Source organism: Ruditapes philippinarum, unplaced genomic scaffold (assembly GCF_026571515.1).
Source record: "Ruditapes philippinarum isolate M1 unplaced genomic scaffold, ASM2657151v2 ctg1199_1_1_1_1, whole genome shotgun sequence".
Classification (NCBI taxonomy): Eukaryota; Metazoa; Mollusca; class Bivalvia; order Venerida; family Veneridae; genus Ruditapes; species Ruditapes philippinarum.
This window is the reverse complement of record NW_026858761.1, coordinates 52722-70549: the sequence shown is the minus strand read 5'-3', so window position 1 is coordinate 70549 and position 17828 is coordinate 52722. Positions and strand designations below refer to the sequence as shown.

At 29.9% G+C, this 17828-nt stretch overlaps 1 protein-coding gene across 1 annotated transcript; it reads right to left on the bottom strand.

The window, feature by feature from the left end:
- Positions 1 to 12399: 12399 nt before the first annotated feature.
- Positions 12400 to 17220, bottom strand: LOC132754163 (A disintegrin and metalloproteinase with thrombospondin motifs adt-1-like). Its single transcript, XM_060744757.1, has 6 exons — positions 17081 to 17220; positions 16425 to 16595; positions 15256 to 15426; positions 14897 to 15064; positions 14595 to 14639; positions 12400 to 14120 (listed from the first exon to the last, which is right to left on the bottom strand). Exons 1-6 carry the CDS (start codon positions 17151 to 17153, stop codon positions 13735 to 13737), a joined length of 1014 nt encoding a protein of 337 aa, XP_060600740.1. The 5' UTR covers positions 17154 to 17220; the 3' UTR covers positions 12400 to 13734.
- Between the last annotated feature and the right edge of the window lie 608 nt (positions 17221 to 17828).

Here is a 17828-nt window from a genome sequence, read left to right as displayed (position 1 = left end):
TTTATGAAATCAATTTTGTTTCTTATACTTCTAATATTTTGATGAATAATTGAGAGGCATGCATCATTTTGATTGTTAGGACCCGGGTTGGTTTCTATGTCACCTGATAACAATAATAATAGTTCTTTTATAGAAAAAAGAGCCTGAGAACCTATAAAGTAAAATAATCGTAAACATTCTGCAATGTTTTGGGATTTTTTTTTGAGGTTATTATTGCAAAGAAGAAGAAAAATGTTGATAGAAAATATAAATTTAAGCAAACAAAAACCCAGAGTACAAAAAATACTTCTAAAATATATTGCTATAAACAAACCAAAAATATAGAAGAGGTGTTTTTGTGGGTATTGTTTGAAAAATAAGAATAATGAAAACAATGTGTTCCGTTATAATACAATCCTATAGCTGCTCTCCAAGCACCAATGCTTATATTACCCATTGGAAAGTTAGAAAACGAAATGCAAAGGAAATGTTATGAGTAGCCATGGATGCATAAAAGAAACTGAAAATGACATTTTAAAACAGAACAGACAAACCATCACAACAAAAATACACGAAAATAAAATAATCATTTGATGCTTATTTACATAAAAGAACTATTTGCGAGCAGAGAATAAGCCGACGATAATTAAAAATATAAAGACTTATTTGTACTGATAAAACTTTAGCTATGTTTAGGGATCTATAACATAAATGTTACATGACTAGCCACATTTTTAACAAACACCCTGTATTTGTACTACGTTTACACATATTTTATACAGTACACGATTAAGTTTTACACAAAAGCATAATGGACAGTTGCGAAATTCAGTTGATTACTTTGGATTATAAAGAAAGAATTTGGTTATCAATAAGTGAAGACTGCAATATAATTTTATGTTTTGAAAATTTAAAAAATAGAAAAGATTATTAAAGCGGTAACAACAATCAGCGGATATTGAAAATATTTTCAGGATATCATTTCAAAGATAGATTAGTGAAAAACAATATTTTTTTACAGTGTTTACATAGTTATAAAACAAAAAATGAGAATTTGGATATTCTATAAACTTTAACTGAGATTTAGTGTTCAGTTTATATGACACTTATTAAATTATATACATATATACTGTACATATTTACAAATAAACATCATTATGTCATTATCGTTAAAAAAAAGAAAAACAACATCATCATCATCATCATAGAAAAAAGTATTCATACTAAATTTATTGAACAAGTTGAATAAAATCATATTAGCCTAAACTAGTTTTATTCACCGAGTTTAATAAATTTAGTATTGAATCTACACAAATATGATATTCTATTTATCACATATACACATATATAATATAAGAACAGTAAACTGTTAAAAGGAGTCATTTTTCATAGAAGCGCCTTAAGAGTAACTCTTACATTAGCTGTACCACATATAAGCCATCAGTCCTAAGCTGTTTTCACGCAGTTGCCGTGAATTAGAGATTTTATGAATAATTTCCTTTTATTAAAGATTCTATACTAATTTGATTAAAAAAGTACGTTATAAGGCAAACATTTGGTTAGTTTATTTTCTTATCATGCAATGCTTCATAAGATAACACAATCTTGGATATCATTTTCGAAATCACTTATGTGATTTTTGATTTTTTTATGGGGGTAGCGGGTCAATTTGTTATGGTTATTACATATTTATAAATAGACCAAAACAACGTTATTTCATGACATTATAGCTCTAAAGATGATAGGCTAACCAATATCAGAATGAACGTATAAAATCAAAAAATTAATAACACTAGTTCACAGACTGTTCATTATCTATTTTAGTAGCTAAAATGTCATGATAACAACGTTATATGTTGAACAAAATAGTTAACATTGTTTATTACTAAACATCTTCCACATTCAAAAGAGTTGTCATCTTTTTATAATGATGATGCTGATTATTTGTTCTGTTTAATGATTTTCTTAACTTCACTAAGTATATCCAAAGATTCCATCTTAGATAAGCCTTTGAGCTTAAATTGGTAAATCAAAATAAATTTCAAACTACTGTTAGCATGTGATCCAAAATCACATACACACAACACACACACACGTACGTACGCACGCACGCTCGCTCGCACGCGCGCACGAACATATGCACACACACACTCTTAGTTACGTGTACATGCTTAACATTGTATAAAAAATTCAACTTTCAAATGTGAAGTTAAGATGAAATGACAAAGTAGTGAAATAGGAAATGCATGCACAATCGTTAGGCATATATTTTGTTAGCTGTAAGCGTATAATATCTGAGCCATTAGACACATGTTTTTATTTTGCGAACAATCGTTATAATCGATCATATCAAAAAAAAACTTTATTGTTCATTTAAATAAAAACTAGAAATAGTTCATTGACTGAGAGAAGCCGTGTATATAGATTTATGTTATAAACGTCCTTACAAATGTGCAGTATTTATAGTTAACATAATATTGTTTATCGGATTTATCGTTTGTGAAAGGTAATAGGTATAATAGCTGCTATTAACAAAAATATAACGGGTTTACACCCATTCTAATCAATATTGCAAAGAAATAAAGATTTTAAGAAGCTTTGAAGCTATAAAAATGATTTGTAAAAAAGTACGTTTTCCTTTATTTCAGGCAGGTTTATTAAATAGTTAACTGTATTGGAAACATGCTATTCAACTTCCAACATTTCATTGGTCTGGATTTATAAGGAAGCCAGAGAAGTAAGAATATGTTCCACTATTGAAGTAATTAGGATTACCATCAACATATACGACATCATTCTTGTTCAGGTGATATGTACCGGTAGCGCTCATTCAGTATGCTCCCACAACCTGACTGAAGAGTGTCAATGGAGGACCATTACGAACGCTTAGGTAAGTGTGCACGTTATGGCGGATTCCACCCTGTCTTGAAAGTGTGACTAAAAATGCGTACAAGCCAGGAATCCTACACGTGAATAATCCGGTAGCACCGCTGAAATCATTCCCGTAATTAACTGGGACCCTATAAAATGTCATGGCATCTCCAGATACTCAATCAGGGTAAGTAGCTGTGAAGGCAACACTGTATGCTTAAATCATAAAAAAGAAATGCACTTGTACAGTCCAGAGTGTTGTGAACACTTTTATTTTATATTTAGACAATCAGAAATTGTTAATGTATTGAGGAAACCTTCATAAAATAAACGGAATGAAGTTCCTATAATAGTTTTTAAAGACATTTTGTTAAAAGAAATGCATATATGATCTTATATCTTTGGCATAGACATTGATTTTGCAATATGTTGCGCTTACCTGAGCACAAATTCTTTTGACAGTTAGAAGTGTCATTTTCAGCATCTACAAAAATAATTACCTGTAGGTGCGGAGCAATCATGGTACATGTATAATGCGGAAGAATTATCATTTTTAAAACGTTGTTTTTTTCCTGAAGACAGTGTGTGTGTGTGTGTGTGTGTGTCCATGTATTGGTTTCCTCTGTGAAGTGCCAAGTTAATGGACACTAATTACGATATGACACATATTTGAGCTACCAAGTTTGTTAAAACTTTTTTAAATTAATACTTTCACCAATTCTTTTCATTACATTCAGTTATTTAGTTGCTTTTACACAAATATTTGCAACATGTGTATTGAAGTTCAACATTAAATAAAAAGTAAATCTAACCTTCTCGCTATATTTATTATCCATCAGGATTAAAAAAATAAATTAAGTTATGTGTTTTCCCCCTGAACAATGACTAGCCTTCATTGATTTTTTCCTAAATCAGTCGATAAGAGTTTTCACTCTTTAAGGGATTAACGAAAATATCAGGGTTTTTTCTCTTAAATAAGAGGGTAATGTCATTTTTCAAAGGAAATGTTATTTTTTAATGTAAAACAATTCTTATTTCGGATAATGTGATAACTTATGAGATAAATAAAGTATACTCGTGTAGTTTCATTACTTAGTTTATATAAATCGTTGAATCGCCAACTCGGTTTCAAACAATTGAGTATTGAAACATACACTCAATTAATATCCTCTTTTTACCAGATTGAACGCTTTATTTTAAAAAAAGCTATATTTAATTCACGTTTCAATTAAAATGCACTTAGTAGTTGTCGGAGGTTGCACAGGTAGTTGTGGGCTTAAACATAACTGTATACACCTACCTTTCTTAAAATTAATAAATCAAAAACATTTTTGGCATACCATAAAGATATTAAATGTTATTAAATTATGTTTATCTTTTCTTTCGTATTTTATTGATATATAATAATACATATATAATATCTATTCGAATATAGAGTGCGGACATAACGATTAGAGGTATTGAGAGGTTTTCTTATTTCCTACGGGCTGGAGCACACAGGGTACTGGTATGCGATTAATTTCTGAGGCACGGAGGAGCACGTACATTATTGGTTAGCTTTTGTTGGTTTTGTTATGTTTTTAAATTGGTAATAAAATCTATACTTCATGCACATATGGTAGTTTCAAATTAGTACATGAAAGAATATTCAAGTTGTTTTTTGTTGTTGTTTTTTTTCATACAATTTTGAAAACAGTTAAATGAAAAATCACTTAAATTATTAAAACTTTCCCCCGCAGGAAACCATTTAACCTTGTGGTTTATGTATATAACAGTTTCAGTCAGAGTGATGAATTGTGTTGTTTTTTATCTCGGGTCACAGTTGATTTTGGGCTTCAACGGAATGAATTGCAACTTTTTTGAATGCCTGACTATTGCAGATGGGATTATTTCATTGTAGATTTGCAATCTTATGACCTATATGTGTTTTCTTTTCTCCAGGTTATGTAGTTTTGAATCAGAATTATCAGACGTATTGCTTGTAGGACATTAACAGCAGGAACTTGAAATTTACTGTGGAGTGCTACCTTATATAATGTGATAATGTCTAACAAGTGAAAAAAGCGGATATGTTTTAAGATGTTATACATCGACACATGTTAATTACGCATTATTGAAACCTTAACTTTCTCCAGGAAAGGATAATTTTGAGATGAAATTTACGATTACAATCCATTTAATAGAAGACCAACATTTCCACTGTGACCGTCAAGTTGTGATTATAGGAATTATATTCTCCTGACGTTTAAGATTGTTTTGATCATTTGATTAACCCAGACATATTACATTTAATAGAACAGAACAGAACAGAAATTTTATTCAAGATTTGTACATGGTACATCATCTTACAATTTGTACAATTTAAATATACTATACAATAGTCACATGACATTTAATGTATATAAATATAGCTATAGATCTTAACATACATACTGTTAACAATGAAAATATAGATAAAGAATACAACATGAAATATTCTATTTACTTCCTACATAGAGGATTAACCATTCATTATTACATATTATAAGACATGGATGTTCTATTAGCCATAGCATCTCTGATATAGTAAGCCAAGTTACACAATATTTTCTTATTATTACAATTTAACAATTCAATAAATTTGAACATACTTGGTCTAACATAGTAGTATCTCTTAATATATTTTTTACGAATTTCAAGAAAACAGGTACATACTAATATAAAATGGTATTCATCTTCAATATCACGAAGATTACAATATATACAATATCGTTCATTTCTAGGAATTCTGTTTACACCATAACGTCCGGTTTGTATCAGTAATGCATGTGAAGACATACGTATTCTACTTATATAAGTTCTAAGATTTCCTGGTATAAGATCTAAATAATGTTCGTAACCAAACCCACTCTTCAAATTATTATACAAATTCAAAACTGGGCTACCATTAATGTCAGAATGCCAGTTTTGTAAAAAGTTATCTATTACACGTTGCTTAAATTCGCAGATAAAAGATTTATGACAAACACAACCTTGATTCTCCCATACATCCATAAAACCATAAGTGTACAACATATCTTTGACATTAGATAACCAATTACGTTTACCACTTGTACAATCATTATAAGACATACGATATATTTCTTTCAAAATAATATTATCAGTTTGTAGCAGCTTTAACCAATATTTTACAATTTTTACATATCTTGTTACAAATAATGGATAACGTCCGAGTTCTCCGTAAACAGCTGCATTACATGTATTTAACCTAACATTTAATATCCTTTTACAAAATCTGAGATGTACTCTTTCTATTTCCTTTGACTTACTGTTACCCCATATTTCAGATGCATAACAAAGAATAGAACCTACAAAAGAATCAAATAACTGGCATAAGATTTTAGGTTTTAAATTGTATTTCTTACAATTAATAAGTAAAATATTCAAGGCCTTCATAGCTTTTCCAACTAACTGCTCTTGGTTTAAAATAAATGTGCCAGTATAGTTAAAAATAACACCGAGGTAATTAAAATCATTAACAACATCTAGCTTTATGTCATTATACAAAAATTCTTCTTCTGGTAATAACCCACCACGTTTCCTAAAAACAACCACTTTAGTCTTTTCTACATTGACTTCTAAACTCCACTTTTTACAATAAGTATATAAAAGACTTAAACTTGTATTTAACTCTGAAACTGAATTACCTAGTATAACCATGTCATCAGCAAAAAGTAAAAGCATAAGTATAATGTCATTAATTTGAAGGCCACTACTAATATCTTGTTCTAAGAATAATTCTACATCATCAATAAACAACGAAAATAAAATTGGCGAAATTACCTCCCCTTGACGTAGTCCTATAGCATATTCGAAAAATTCAGAAAAGGTATTACAATGTTTTACACAAGATTTTACCTTATTATACATATCTTTTACTATACGTAGAAGTTTACCTCTTATACCAAACTTATATAATTTCAACCATAAGGCATTTCTATAAACACAATCAAAAGCCTTTCGGAAATCAACAAATACACAATATAAACGTTTATTTTCATTTAAATATTTTTGCACTACAGACAACAATATATATAAAGCATCAACAGTAGATTTTCCTTCACGGAATCCAAATTGAGCATCAGATAATACATGATTTTGTTCACAATAATTAATTATTCTCTTATTGATAACTGATGTAAACAACTTTGACATACAACTAACAAGTGTTTAATAGGATGTGATTTTATTTGGTCAATTGGCTTTCCAATTACATGCACTTCTTAGCAGTTTGCAAGGTACTATTAACTATTATCTAATATAGTGACACGGTTAACTTTTATGTTAAAATTCAAGACAATATATTTTTCTACCATTATGTAAGTTTTATGATTACATTGTATATTATGTTAACAATATTTTTATGGTTTTATATCATAAAAATGATGCTCAAATTAAGATTCATCAATTTTGTAAGTTCCAAAAAGTATTATTTATACAGATATTACCGAATTTAACATTTCATTTAAATAGAAAGAGGTAATAAAAGATTAATTTCCTATAAAGACTAAGTCAATTTGTTCAATGAAATGAATGCATATATTTTAAGGATTACATGTAATAATTATGTACATATTTGCAGTACATATTTTACATATTCATCGATGTTCGAAAAATTGTTTTATAAGCATAATTATATACATATATAAAATTTTATTCAAGAGTGGTATACAACCTCAATTACAACATACAGGATCCTTATATTAATGATTGGAATAATATTGCGCATAACCGGTATATTTGGGCGTCCGTGGCAGAATGCAGAGTGGTTAAGGTCGTTGACTTCGAACCACTTGGCCCTTACCGCGGTGGGTTCGAATCACGACAGAGCATTTGGATTCTTTCATGTATGGAAGTTATCCAGCTAGCTTACGGAACGTCAGTGGTTCATCTAAGGTGCCCGCTTGTGCCTGAAATAATGCAGTATTGACTGAGTGACTGAACCTACAGATCTGATACTTTAGATCATCAAAACAGAAAAAAAGTATTTGCAGTTACAAGAGTATAAAATGCAAATAGTTAATTTTACAAAATTCACATGACATGGTATTGTAAGTGGTATAAGGCTGATAAATCTTAGTTTAAAAAAATGTAGAGACAAAATATCTTTCATTTGAATGTATAAGGAATGGTCCGGTAAAATATAAAGAATACGGGGATAATGCTTAAATGGGCCCCACAGAGGTTTGTGTCGAGACTAGTATACCATTTGATATAGGTCTTGACCAATAAATGGTGATCATTCACTCACTTCGTTTTTACTGAATTATCATTCTAGCTTTCAATTCAAATCTGGCTACAAATCACACACAAAATCACTGTACAAATATATTATAGTATATTTCATTATTATCATTTGCATATTTTTCCATGTTTTGCCCCAGTTTATCTATGTAAGAATAGCATTACTTTTATGTTTTATGTTTTTAGACCGCCGTGATGTTTCTTTTAAAATACCATTGCGTGTCACGTCCCACTCTTGTTACCTCAAGCTGTGAAAACATATAAAAAATCTGCGAGCATTCCAACAAATGATCACTTCTATAATGGGACTGTCAGTATGTTAACATAAAGTTATTAAGGAAACAATGTAATGCTTAATATAGAAGAAACAATGCTATCTCGATTGATGTCACTCTTCACTACGTGATTCCAGGAAATGTTACAGGTGTAGAGTACTCATGTTGTACTCTTCTACAAGTGTTAGTTGGAATCGCCTACGAAGTAGTACTACTCGTTTAGGAATAATTATTGTTGCGTGTAATTATGGTGCCCTGTATGGATCACTTAAAACGTGATTTATTGGCATGTGATATTTTGACTTGACATCTTGTATTGCTCTATTCGGTATACATTGTAATATAAAAGTAGCGAGAAATAAACCTCCTAATGAGGGAACTATAATCACATGTAACATTTTAAATTTTGGATTTTAACATAAATCGTTGTACGCTCGCAAGTCTGTTTTTAGACCATCCCGATGTTAAACCTTAAGTTCCTTAATGTTGTAAAGTATCCGACAAAGAACAGCTTCAGCAAAGAGCGTGGGCATTAATTATGATGTTGATTTATTTAAAGTCTTTGACCTTCATTAAGAAGAAGAAGAAATATTTTATTTCGGTAACCTATACATTTACAGTATCTTGGTACATACAATAATTATAAATACAATAATTCTGTGGCAAAATCATGACAAAGGTAAAGAAATGAAAAATGATAAGGACATAAAAAGTTAAATTATGACGTTCTAGAAAAGAATTTCAAGCTGCAAATAATGAAAAAAGAAAGAACATCACATTATTATCATTCACATAAATAGTTCCAGAAATAACAACAAAAAAGATGTGAAAACACAACAGCTATCTAAAGTATAATATTACATGTCTATCTTTACCAATAAGGATAGATAGAAAGTTGTATCGATTTACATTAAAAAATGCGTTATGTATTAACAACTAGTGGTAACAGTTCTTGTATTTTTTTCATTGGCTACATCTTTATATTTTCTTAAATTTACAATATAGCTTTATTTTCTGATTGTAATAAATCAACTAATTTATTAATATATAAGGTCTTATATAGAAATACCGCATGTTAAATCTCCTTCGAATATCTTGTTAACATGGACAAACTAAAATAAAATAAACATAACTGACATAATCTTTCATTACTTTGTATTCTATTACGCCCGTATCTTCCGGTTTTAATTCTTAAGTATGAGCAAGGTATTCTAATTTTATAAATATTAATACGTATACCTTTGCAATTGATATAACTATATAAATATTTAGTACAATATTTTTTCTATGTCTGAATGCCACTTTTGCCTAAAACAATCATGCTTGAATTCAGATAAAGAGAAACTATTTTTGATAATTAATGGGTTGTCCTACGCATAAGAAAACTTAAATTCACTCCATCTCTAGCGTTGATCTCTTTCCTGTATCTAAAACAAAAAAAGTATTAGTATGGATCTTTACATATAATGTCGATCACATTTTGTTTTAGTCAGAAACACTGAATCATTTCCGGAGGTAAAAGTTTTTTCTCATTGTCATAATTAGTTTCACTAATGTTGTAAGGATACTTTTATCTCGAAATAGTCAAGGTATTGTATCAATTCTACGGATGAACGACTATTATAAGAGTTACACTATCGATACTTTCATCATTTCAGCAATTTCCTGGTACTGTATTACCTTAAATTATTTATTCATTAGAAATTTTGAAACATGATAAAGGTTCTATATAAGCTAAAATGATTCTTGTCGCATTGTATATCAAGTACCAGTGGCCTTATTATCAAAAAAAATATATGTTGTTGTTGTAATTGTTGTTGTTGTTGCTGCTGCTGCTGCTGCTGCTGCTGCTGTTGTTGCTTTAATCCAAATAATAATAATAAAAAAGAAACAAGAACAACAATAATAAAAGAATTGATTTATTAAATTCTAAGTTGTTTTGTGTCCGTTTTTCCTTGAATAATTTGAAATAGAATGTATGTAATACATTTTTTCATAAAAACGGATATTTGATATAATTTAATTAAGTTAACTGAAATATATTTAATGCGGCATCATCCATATATTGTTTCATTCTCGAACTTCAAACTGATCCAATTCCTGACATTATGTTATGAAAGAGTCTGCATCTGAAATTAGCGTGTCAATTAAAACGAAATTACATTTGAACCTCAGAGAGCGCTCTTTTACACTTAAAATCAATAGATCAAGGTTAAAAATTGCTATAATTAAATAATCGTAAACATTATTGTTCAAAAAATTATAAAATACACGCATAGCTATTTAAAATACTAAATTCAGCTGTCGCACGTTTGGTAGATAAATTATGTTGCTAAAGGTTCTTTAAAATATTTGAATGAATGATGTACTTTGTACAAGTGTTCTACTCTGTTCTGTTACAATATATATAATATGTTGTTAATGACTGAATATTCGTAGCTAACTTATAACAATACTTATCCACCTGTCATCAACACAACTAAAAAATATGATACAAATACTGTGTGCTCAACAGTCCGTCTGGTTAATTTAAGTTAACGTTTTGTTAAACAAAAGTATGCAAATGAACATGTTTTACCGGGGATAAAGGTATTTTGTATATTATTCAAATTGTCATGTGATACACACGTGGTTATATACTAAATTTTGAAATTATCTTTGTTGCATGAAAAAAGCAAAGTTAACAAACAAACAAAAATTGTTTTCAAAATTTTAACTTATCGCAAAACTGTTGCTTTTATATTTTAATCTGATTTTTGATATAGATCTAGAGGATATTGTATGTAGTGTAGATTTAATACTAAATTATATTATGCGAGCCTCTGACAAATTGAATGAGTTTAGTATTGAATCTTCACGAATTTAATATTTTTATCACAATTATCCAAAATAAGAATGGTTTAAAGTTAAAAGTGTCATTTTTACCCACCTATAATGCTAACATTTTTGCGCATTAACGCTTTGTTTGTATTTAACGCAAATGACGTCACGTCAAAGTGTTATTATATCGTTTTTTATTGCATGGCTACGCCGTGGTTTATGTGATAAGTTGACTTATGTCATGTTAAGATATTTTTAACACTTTATTCAAGACTCCGTAAAATTATCAAAAAAAATTCTTAATTATTATTACACTAACATGTTTTTCTTATCATTAATTTCAGATCTTATATTCAACATTTAAATAAATACTTATAATTACTTGCTTTTTATAAATATTTACAACAATTATTTTCTATTGTTATGATTTCATAACAACTATATATTTACTTGTTAAATTATCTTGATAAAAACGTGTCTGTGACTTTCAACAATTTGCATTTGTTTCTAATTGCTCTCAAGGGATCTCCACTTTCCAGAATTTATATACTCACGACAACAGGTGTAGAAGATTGTCCCGTAATATATATATCAATATTGCTATATTTTCTGGTCATTTGGGATCATTGATTACAATACTTGTAATGTGAGAATCAGACTCAGCTTTAGCAGGTAGGATGAGACATGTTGCATTATTCATTATACCTTAAGAAATAAATCTGCAATTTCCAGTGTTTGCTATTTGTCTCACTGGTCTCATAGGAACTCACATTTCAAGAATTTATATACTCACAACAGCAGGTACCCCAGTACTTCATCTCTGTGTTGAAATATATATTGTTATAGTAATTTGGGACCATTATTCCTTATTTATAATTGTTTCATTGCCATCTTTTTTAAGTATATGAAACATCGTTTCAAAGAAATCAAAAATCAAGAATTTTAATCACACGTTTCCGTATATTTACTATGTATAAAATTTAATTTTAAGCATTAAGCACAATTTGAACGACTTTTGACATAAAATGTCTTTGCCCGATATATATAATGTTTATTTTGCTGATTATCACTTTTTGTAAATGAGACATACTCTTAATCCTTAAGAACCAATTTTTTTAAGTTTTCAATCTTCAATTTGGAGAGTCTGCTGATGTCATACGGCTAAGGTTTGTATGTATGTTTTTGGGGGTAGTCATAATAACACAAAAGATATACCACAAATAAGCCATCAGTCCTGAGCGGTTTTCATGCAGTTGCCGTGAAATAGTGATTTTATGAACAATTTCCTTTTATTTAAGATTCTATACTAATTTGAATAAAAATGTACGTTATAAGGCAAACATTTGGTTAGTTGATTTTCCTATCATGCAATGCTTCATAAGATAACACAATCTTGGATATCATTTTTGAAATCACTTTTGTGATTTTGAGGGGGGGTAATTTTTATGGACATTACATATTCATTATCATAAATAGACTGAGTCAACGTTATTTCTTGACATTGTAGTTCTAAAGATGATACGCTATCCAAAATTAGCATAAACGGTATAAAGTCAGAAGATAAATTATCCTAGTTAACATACTGTTCATTATCAATTTTAGTAACTAAAAAGTCATGATAATACCGTTATATGTTGAACAAAATAGTTAACATTGTCTATTAATTAACATCTGCCGCATTGAAAAGAGTTGTCATCTTCTGATAATGATAATTTTGATTATCTGCAATGTTTAATGATTCTTTAACTTCAGTAAGTATATCCTAAGATTTTATCCTAAATGAGCCTTTGGGCTTAAATAGATGAATCAAAATAAATTTCAAATTACTGTTAGCATGTAATACAAAATCACAAAACGCTCAAAGAGACTACATGTTACGTGTACATGATTACATTGTATAAAAATAACAATCTTTAAATGTGAAACTAAGATGAAATGGCAAAATTAGTGAAGTAAAATTAATCCTTTTGAAATGATAAACAGAAACAATTTTTTGGCATATATAATATTGTCTTGTTTAACAGGCCCGGTATAAAATGCTGTAAGCTTATATTATCTCAGCCTTTAGATACATGTTTTTGCAAACAATCGTTTTTATTCGATCATATAAACTATAAGAAATCTTTATAACGAATTTTTATTATACAGCTTAAAATTTCATTTAAATGAAAACGAAAAATAGTGCATTGATTGAGAGATTCCAGCCGTGTATATAGATTATATGATAAACGTCCATTTACAAACGTGCAATATTTAAAGTTTTTCGGCTGTATCATTTGTGAACGTTAATAGGTGAAATAGCTGCTTTTAACAAAGATTCAATGGTTTTACAGCAATTATAATCAATTTCGCAAGAAATATGATAATATGAAATGAAGGTTAAAAGACTTTGAATCGAATCTGAAGATATAAAATTGATTGATAAAAAGAGTAAGTTTTCCCTTATTTCAGTCCGATGATTAAATAGTTGACTGTATTGGAAACATGCTATTTAACTTCCAACACTTCATTGGTCTGGTTTTATGAGGAAGCCAGAGAAGTAAGAATATGTTCCACCATTGAAGTAATTAGGATTACCATCAACATATACGACATCATTCTTGTTCAAGTGATATGTACCGGTAGCGCTCATCGAGTATTGTCCCACAATCTGGCTGAAGAGTGTCAACGGAGAAACATTACTAACTCTAAGATAAGCGTGGACATTTCCATAGATTCCATCCTCTCTTGACAGTGTCACTGAAAACGCGTAAAGACCAGGAATCCTACAAGTGAATAATCCGGTTGCACCGCTGAAATCATTTCCATAATTGACTGGAACTCTAAAGAACTTCATGGTTTGTCTTGACGATCCACCGATGATATTTGTTGCTGTGAATGCAACCCCGTAGTCTTAATAGAAGAAAGGAATACAGTTACATATATATCCTAAAATGTCACCACAAGTCACTTTTATACAACAGACCGTTTTCAATTAGACCGTTGATATTTTATCTTTAAACGATCAAATATACTTTAAGTTACAACTGCCTTGTAAATATATTAGATATATTATTAGTTATAAAGATTTTAATAGGTTAGATTGCCCTATATAATCGGTTTTTGCATGTACATGTATGAGCCTTACAACGTTTTAACAAATTTATAATACAGTAAACTTTTTTTATTTGAGAAGAGAAAAAAAAACATGAAAACAAATCATAAATAGCAGTCCTCTATATAGATGTAACGATTATTCAACAAAATGCGACGTTGTCAGTTTGCAGTATTGCAAAGTTTACTTTATTGGTAACTGTGTTTAAGATGTTATATAAGACATTAAAAAGTTTTTTATTTGTACCGTGAATATCAAAACCATGGACGTACCTGAGCACATAGTTGTTTTACAGTTTGAAGTATCATTTCGAGCATCTACAAAATAAAGAAAAATGTTGTGATGTTCTTTTATATAACAACATAGGTAAAGAGATAATGTGTTGCATGTGATGCGATAATGTGTTGCATGTAAAAACAATAATTTTATAAAAATATCGTCAATGGAATATGATGTTAAAGTAATTTACCAAATGAATTAAACTAATAATTCATGATAAAGATATAAATGAGGCAGTGTAATGGATCAAAGATTTTAAATTAATTTCAGATGTGACTTTTTTAATTTCACATACCAGAACATGGGCTGTTCTGACACGATCTCGTTTGTTCCGGGCTTCCATCGCAAAATTGTCCTAGTACTGAAGGTCTTGGGTTCGAACAGCTTCTTTCGCGTTTACTTACACCCCATCCACATGTCGCACTACATGAATTCCACTCTCTCCAACTGGTCCATCCACCATCTTGAAAATTTACAAATGTATTTCATATGATTACATTTCGTTAATTAAGATTGTTGTGTATTGTACACTTATTACTTACAGAACAACAGAGATTTTAATTATATTTCGATATTGTATTTGAAAGTAACATAGTTAAAATGTACTTAACATGTCTTATGTCTAATAATAATAATAATATAGTGTATAGTCACCTGCACATGCTTTTTCCGTGCAAATTTTGAAATCTATTGATTCCCCTGTGCAAAGGACATCTTCATCATCAGATAGTTGATTTAAACATGTCCGTTTACGTCTTTGAAGTCCTATATCACAGGAAACTGAACACCCCTCCCATGATAACCACGCACCCCAGTCTCCAAGTACTGCAATAGATGTTTTCAAGAACTCGGCCAATGTGGGTTTGTAGGTACAAACAAACTTTTACCGTCACAGCTTCACGGTGCACTACCATCAAAATAGATTAATTAACCTGTTGCGCTTATTTTCGAAGCTGCAACTGTAAACGTTTGTTTGTACCTACGGATCAGCTAGGAAGAAAAACCCGAATATTCTAAATTCCGGAGTAAGTCTATTTCAGACGATTTTGTAACACACAGTATTCGTCAGTCTTCCCGATTTACTAATGTCAACTAACTTATTCCGTGAAAGATACTTTTTTAACAAGATCAGAAGTGTGTAACATATGTTTGCACATAATAATGTGTTTCAGAAAACAATTATCATATTGTATTAAGTTACAATTTGCAATCAAAATGTTGAAACTTTGTCAAGATCTTATTAATATAATTTTCTTAGTACCATTAATGGAAAAATATCACATTTTCAGGCTTACGTTTTCACGTACATCGCGTAATTATAACACCTGTAGCCTATCATTGCTATGTCACAGTTTATCTTATACCAAAATCGGCCTATTTTATAGGACAAATCCAAACCATTAAACGTGGTCAACAACATTACAATGATCTTTGAAAGTCACGAGAAACTGTTTGCTGCAGCTTTGCCTATTTTGTTTTTCAATTTGTTAAATAAAGAATATATTGACCAGTTAACTTACCTTCCAGGTATCCGCCATTTATTGCACAATTCTTCGTTACTTTTTGCACGAATCGTGCGTTAATTTCACTTTCCTGCGTTACTGGATATACACGGTCGTTTATCCCTGCGTGATCGTAAGATGCGACTGAAAGTGTTCGAATTACTGGAGGTTATGTATATCCACAGCTTTAGCAGGTGAGGTGGTTTTAAGCCCTAAAGGTTTTAACACCCTAGGTTAGCCAGAATCGTCTTCCTTATGACCTAAATTGTGTTCGTGCGCCGTAAAACTAAAGTAAACAAAACGAATAAAAAAGCAACATACCATTACGAGACTTTATTTTGCAAGTCCTGTAATCAACAGATTCGCCACTACAAGCATCGTCATCTATTGAAGTTGAGCATGTTCGTCTACGACTTTGAATTCCTACGTCACTTGTACTACATGGCGATGAACAGCCGTCCCATGGCAACCATTCGTTCCATTTTTCACCGTCTCGAATTAAAAGTATTAGAATTTGATAAAGGTTATTGATAAATAAATTGTTTGTGTAATATATAAGAAATCGGGTAATTGCTGTAAATCCAACATTTTATTTAAATATAACTGAACAGTTTGGTAGGGAATATTTTCAATCTCTATTTCGTTTAGTTAAAAAAGTTTGTAACTGCATATTTTCTGACATAGTTCTTATCAATATTTCTCAGTCGACTGTACCACATTCAATTCATATCAAAAAATTGAAAACAAAAACAAAATAGAGAAAAAATAGAATCCCTAAAGAAAGCCCAACACGGCAAAATTGAAAATGTTGCAGGCTCGGTTTGATTGAGCCTGTTCATGGACGCAAGTTGTATATTTTCTCTAATTTAACATAAAAGAAAAGTGAAAATACGAACAATAAAAACATACATTTTATTTCATAAATTGTTCAAAATATTTCATTTCATACGAATTATATAATAAATCGTATTACTTACCACTTTCATTTATATCTGCAAAGATTGGACTTACAGATAAAGAACAAATAATTGTAATCACTAAGAGAATCATGATTCACTGCTAATGTACGTGCATGTGATTTCTTAATGTAAATGAAGATTTAAACTGAATCGTTTTCTGACCTAAAACGTTCCCACAATTCACTAAAGTTATGGTATGAAACTCTTCCTTAATGGCCTTATTTAGCCTTGATATCATAAAAGATGCGGTAAATAAACACGAACTTTTGCGATTTTATCTAGGAGGAAGTTTTGAAGAAGAAAATATGTTTTGATCACCTTTTTAGGATTTGAGGTGTAAAGATCAATGTTTAAGTTAAGGATGTTTTTTATTTACTGTTGCAAGGCCTGTGAATAGAGAATAGATAGCTGAAATATATGAATTTTATAACATACTCGTTTTGCAACTCCGTAAAAACTTAAGTGCACGGTCGTGAATATATTTTGACTTGACGTCATTAACGTTATACAAATATACTATAGTAGCGTTAAATGTTAGCGTTACACACACATAAAGTCAAGTAATATTTTTTCAACAAGACGGTATGCTACGTATACATGTATATTTTCCACCAGCCCTGAAGAGCTTCTATAACCAGCTCATAAACTGAAAATATGTAAAGTACATATAAAAAAGCATACTAAAAAACCTAAAATTATGGCAAATATCATTATTATGGTTATAAATAAAGATACATATAAGAAAAAACAAAACCTTGTTAAAAGT